The 5913-nt window shown below is 38.4% G+C and overlaps 1 protein-coding gene and 1 non-coding gene across 2 annotated transcripts; one reads left to right on the top strand and one right to left on the bottom strand.

Moving 5' to 3' along the window:
- Positions 1 to 210: 210 nt before the first annotated feature.
- On the bottom strand, positions 211 to 3608 carry LOC145036401 (uncharacterized). Its single transcript, XM_078984845.1, has 4 exons — positions 2385 to 3608; positions 1848 to 2276; positions 701 to 903; positions 211 to 577 (listed from the first exon to the last, which is right to left on the bottom strand). Exons 1-4 carry the CDS (start codon positions 3606 to 3608, stop codon positions 211 to 213), a joined length of 2223 nt encoding a protein of 740 aa, XP_078840971.1.
- Positions 3609 to 4212: 604 nt separating this feature from the next.
- On the top strand, positions 4213 to 4319 carry LOC145037943 (small nucleolar RNA R71). The gene has a single exon (XR_013679052.1). It is a non-coding gene; the product is annotated as a small nucleolar RNA R71 (small nucleolar RNA).
- Positions 4320 to 5913: the final 1594 nt, after the last annotated feature.

The following is a 5913-nucleotide window of genomic DNA, read 5'->3' on the forward strand; positions in this document are numbered from 1 at the left end:
TCTATTTGTTATTTCAGTTTGGCCATTCGTTTGCGGATGATAAGGTGTTGAAAATCTATGGCGTACACCATATTTTTGCAAAACCTTTGCTAGTTGTTCATTGGAAAAATGGGTTCCTCTATCGCTTATCAACGCCTTTGGTACTCCAAACCTAGAGAATAAATTCTTCAAAAATTTCACCACCACCCTTGCGTCATTTGTTGATAGCGCTCATGCTTCAGCCCACTTTGATACGTAGTCCACTGCCACAAGTATGTATTTGTGCCCTCTTGATGATGGAAATGGACCCATGAAATCTATACCCCATATATCGAAAACTTCACACACTTGGATGCTTCTTTGAGGCATTTCATTCTTTACAGAAATATTTGCTAATCGTTTGCACGCATCACACTCTCTCACATAGGTAGCAGCATCCTTAAAGATTGTGGGCCAATAGAATCCTGATTTAAACAACTTTTTAGCAGTGTATTGAACTCCATGTTGTCCTCCTACATGCCCATTGTGGCAATGCTCTAGAATGTCGTGGATCTCCTTTCCAAACACACATCTTCTGATGATTCCATCTGCACTGCTCCTAAAAAGATATGGCTCATCCCAGAAATAATATTTAATTTCTGACATGAGTTTCTTTTTCTGCTAATGAGTTAGCCCTTTTGGAAGAAAGTCCCCAGCTAAAAAGTTCGCAATATCTGCATACCATGGTTCTTCTCCCATTATCACCATCAAATACTCTTGTAGAAAACTATGCCCAATACCCTTGTGGTCAGATGCATCGCTTTCTTGATTCTCTAATCTTGAGAGATGGTCAGCCACTACATTTTCCATTCCTTTCTTTTCCTTGATCTCAATGTCAAATTCTTGAAGTAATAACACCCACCGGATCAACCTTGGTTTTGCGTCCTGCTTAGCAAATAAAAATATAATTGCAGAATGGTCAGTAAAAAACAGTGGTTTTTGACAATATAAGATAAGGATGGAATTTATCAAAAGCATAGACCACGGCCAATAATTCCTTTTCAGTTGTGGTGTAATTTTCTTGAGCCGGATTCAAGGTCTTGCTAGCATAATAAATTGGTTGAAAATGTTTATCGACTCTTTGACCAAGCACAACACCTAAGGCAAAATCACTTGCGTCACACATAATTTCAAACGGTAAATTCCAATTCGGGGCGATAATGATCGGGGCGTTAGTTAATTTTCTTTTCAATATTTCAAAAGCATTTAAACATTCTGTTGAAAAATTAAAAGGTGCATCTTTTAAAAGTAGCTGAGTTAAAGGTCAAGTTATTTTAGAAAAGTCTTTTATAAAACGGCGGTAAAAACCCGCGTGACCCAAAAAACTTCTAACGTCCTTCACCTCAATCCCCGCCTTTGACACTTTATGACCTAACACGATGCCTTCTTTAACCATGAAATGCATTTTTCCCAATTCAAAACTAAATTGGTCTTTTCACACCTAGCAAGCATTAAGTCAGATTAGTAAGACAATTATCAAAAGAAGAACCAAACACGAAAAAATCATCCATGAATACTTCCATATACTTCTCCACCATATCGTGAAATATTGACATCATGCATCGTTGAAAAGTTGCAGGCGCATTGCACAACCCAAAAGGCATTCTTCGGTATGCAAACGTTCCACTAGGGCAGGTGAAGGTGGTTTTCTCTTGATCATTTGGATCGATTGGTATTTGGAAATAACCTAAAAATCCATCTAAAAAACAATAATAGCAATGACCGGATAATCTTTCAAGCATTTGATCAATAAAGGGTAAAGGGAAATGGTCTTTGCAAGTAGCATCATTTAGCTTTCGAAAATCGATGCATACTCACCAACCGGTTACCGTTCGCGTAGGAATAAGCTCGTTCTTTTCATTCGCCACGACTGTCGTTCCTCCTTTCTTCGGCACTACTTGAACGGGACTTACCCATGGACTACCGGAAATTGAATAAATGATCCCCGCATCCAATAGCTTTACCACCTCCTTCTTAACTACCTCTTGCATATTTGGGTTCAAACGCCTTTGATGTTGCACCACTGGCGTTGCTCCTTCTTCAAGGATTATTTTATGAGAACAATAAGAAGGGATTATCCCCTTTATGTCGGTGATTTTCCATGCAATGGCGTTCTTTCTTTTCTTCAAAACCTTAACTAATTGATCTTTTTCAATTGGGGTGAGGTCCGATGCAATGATCACAGGCTTCTGCTCACCTTCTTCGAGAAATGTATATTCTAAGTGTCTTGGTAACGTTTCCAGCTCCAATTGTGTGCTCTAAACACCAAACACGTCGAGTTTTGGAATTAAACTCGATGAGTTTAGAACAAAAGTTTCCTCAGATCCCGATTTTTCGTAGAAACTCATCGAGTTATTGTGATTAACTCGTCGAGTTTCTTGTTCTGTCGACTTTATCAGTTCTTCGTATTCTGATTCTTCAAAAAGTCTTTCTAATTCTTTCAAATCTCTCTCAGCATCAAAATCATCTTCTGATGTCAAAATGTGTTCGCTTGTTTCGTCTTCTTTCCATTCTTCTAATAATTCTTCCAAGACATCTACTAAAAAGGCAGTATCATCATTACACTTCGAATGTTTCATGGCTTGATCCATTCCAAAAATAACTGAGTCCTCCCCCACTCGAAGGGTAAGCCTTGAGTCTTGTATGTCTACTATGGCACCCGCGGTATTCAAAAATGGTCTTGCAAGGATTATTGGCACTTGATGGTCCTCCTCCATATCTAGCACACTGAAATCTGCCGGATAGACAAACTTATCGACTTTTACTAATAAATCTTCACATATACCTCTTGGGAATGTCACCGTCTTGTTTGCTAAGTGGATCGCCATTCGGATTGGTCTCGGTTCCGGAAGGTTTAGCTTTTTAAAGAAAGAGTATGGCATGAGGTTCACACTTGCCCCCGAATCGGCCAATGCATAGCTAGTGGCTAAATTCCCGAATTGGCAAGGAATGGTTAGGCTACCCGGATCACCTTTCTTCTTTAGTAATTTGTTTAACATTGCGGCTGAACAGTTCTCATTTAAGAATACCTTGGATGCTTCCTCCATTTTCTTTCTATTTCTGAGAAGTTCTTTTAGGAACTTTGCATATTTTGGCATTTGCGCGACTGCTTCGATGAACGAAATGTTGATTTGTAAGGCCTTTATGTGCTCCAGGAACTTCTGGTAGTCTTCATTCTGCTTCTCTTGTCGAGCTCGACCCGGGAATGGTAATGGTGGATTAAATGGCTCAGATTTGGAATTATTTTGCTCATCAGACACGAAACTTGTCGAGTTTTTGTTAGGAACTCTACGAGTTTTGTCTACTATTGGCGAATTCAGATTTTCTTTATCTTTTTCTTTTTCCTTTTTTTGATCTGTACTTGGGATTGGAGTGAGGGGTGTGACTATCTTCCCACTCCTTGTTGTCACTATGTTAATATGCGCGCCCTTTGGATTTTTTTCCGTGTCACTAGGAAGCCCGCCTGGTGTTCTTTCCTTGAATTCCTTGGCAGGTTGCCCAAGCTGTTTTTCAATATTCAAGATTGAAGGTTGCTGATTTCGGAGCAGAGCTTGTTGATCCATCATCATGGTTTGGTGCTCCTTCATCATCTTTTGTTGATCTCTAATGGCTGCATCGGATTCGTCGTGCCTTTTCTCGGAAGCACTAATGAATCAAGTTAATATAGCTTCAAGATCCGTCTTCTTCTCTTACACCGGTTCTTCTTTTTGATACAACCCGCATGCTTTTTGCCTATACTTCTCCTCCTTTGCCTTCTTGTATTCATCATTAGGGAGCTATTCCTTCTTGGGCTTTCGCCAATCATCATCAAACCTATCGCCACTCGAATAACAAACTTGTGCCTTCCGGTTGCCGTTCTCATCAAGATCGCAATCCTTAGTAAGATGGGGACCGCTACAATTGTCACAACCCACCCTTATGGCATGGATGGATTGATCCATCTTTGTCATCCTACGATCCATATTTTCTAGTTTAGCCATCATTGTTGCCATGTCATCGGAAACTGAGTTAACCATGCCTCTAGCTGTATCGTTCCTTGGATTATGGTATTCTCTTGAATGTTTGGAGAATTCTTCCACCAATATTTTAATGACAGCTGGTGCTTTCTTCGTGAGGGGTCCTTGGGAGTCTATTAATTGCTTGGTTGTGAAGTTCACGCCATCATAAAAGATAGAAACCTCTTGTTTCACGTTTAGGTCGTTTTGAGGGCAATTTCTTATTAACCCCTTATATCTTTCCCACGCTTCATAGAGTGATTCTCCCGATAATTGCTCAAAGTTAGCAATTGCTTTCTTCAATTTTGCAATCTTAGAAGGTGGAAAAAACAGGTCAATGAACTCCTCGCGCATCTTTTGCCATGTTGTAATGGATCCGGGGGGTAAAGATTTTAACCATTCTTTCGCGGCTCCTTTGAATGTAACCGGTAACATCCGTAGTAAGACAGTATCGCGAGGAACATTTGGCATATGGAAATAGTCAGCAACGTCCATAACTTCTTCAATATGCTTGTAGGCATCTTCGTGCTCTTTTCCATGGAATGGAATGTATTTTATTTGTGCGAGGATGTGACCCTTCAACTCAAAATTGGTGGTAGTTGGGATTGCAGGTTGCACGAGTCCCGGCCCGGTACCATCTCTTATGCGCTTCTTATAATCTCCCATCGGTATGTCGGCAATGTCAACCATATTATCTCCTTGATCAGAATTGCTTTCTTCACCAAACGTGGATGTGTCGGACTCGATCCCTTTTCGTCTTTGTTTGCGAATAATCAACTCCAGATTGTTTATAGGTGGTACTGGTGTAGAACTGGAACCTCGGGTCATAAAAACCTGAAATAAAACAGAAAAACAAGCGTAAAACGAACAAAAACGAAGAATTTACGTAACTGTTAACAGAAGAATAAACTCGACGAGTTTTAATGCAAAACTATAGAAAATCAATAGGAACTGAAAACAGGTAACTTTATGCAAGAAAGATCTAACATAAAGGATCGATAATACCAGCAAACCATATAATTATTAGAACCGTTCCCCGGAAACGGCGCCAAAAACTTGATGTGTGTTAAACAAACTAGTTTTAATCCTAACAAGCTCAAATGTAAACAAACACACGTAGGCAATGTACCTATCGATAGTAGTTTAGTTTAAGCAAGTAGGGTATCGAACACAGGGAACGGTAACAATCAAATGAAATACTAGTACTACCTAACTGAAAACCATTAATAAAAGAGGGGAGTTTTCTCTAGTTTTGCAAGACTAGAAACTTAATCAATCAATTAACTTTCAAACAAGACAATTAACAATTAAGAAGAACAAGAAGGGACAACTAGATTCAATGATAAAAGAGACTTTTATTTAGATTCGATTCACTTATTCATATGGTTGATTTCGTGGAAAATGCAATGAATTAATATGTCAATGGTTACCGATTCCTAATGTGACTGGGTTCATGTCCATTATTACCAATCCTTTAGTAGACAAGTTAATTCAAACAGTAATCAAGTGATTAAATTAACAAGTTTCCTAGTGTTCAGTTCGTATCAAGCAAGACTTATAATAATAGTTAATTAAATTTGTTCAATTCAATCAACTCATGTATGGTTGTTCATCACACATGCTTACACACTGATTTACACATTTTATAATTAACCCGAGTTTCATATTCACTATTCCTAGGCATACAATCTTATATTCATAAAACTATATGAATCAAGTAATCAAGAAGATATTCATGCAACTCAATCACTTATTTGTTAACTAAAGACATTTATCATCAATACATAAGGATCTTTAATAAGCTTAACAAGATGAATAACTAAATTAATATAAATTCAACCACTCAATCAAACCATATTCATAAGATTATCTCATCCAAACAGAAGTAAAAAGCTTTTAG

This window comes from Lactuca saligna, chromosome 3 (genome assembly GCF_052625555.1).
Source record: "Lactuca saligna cultivar CGN05327 chromosome 3, ASM5262555v1, whole genome shotgun sequence".
NCBI classification, from domain to species: domain Eukaryota; kingdom Viridiplantae; phylum Streptophyta; class Magnoliopsida; order Asterales; family Asteraceae; genus Lactuca; species Lactuca saligna.

Coding starts and splice junctions, on each gene's coding strand:
- LOC145036401 (XM_078984845.1), bottom strand. CDS start 3,608: ATGATGAAGGAGCACCAAACCATGATGATGGATCAACAAGCTCTGCTC. Junction 2,277..2,384: donor CAGAACAAGAAACTCGACGA/GTTAATCACAAT, acceptor TTTGGTGTTTAG/AGCACACAATTGGAGCTGGA. Junction 904..1,847: donor AGCTTATTCCTACGCGAACG/GTAACCGGTTGG, acceptor TTTGCTAAGCAG/GACGCAAAACCAAGGTTGAT.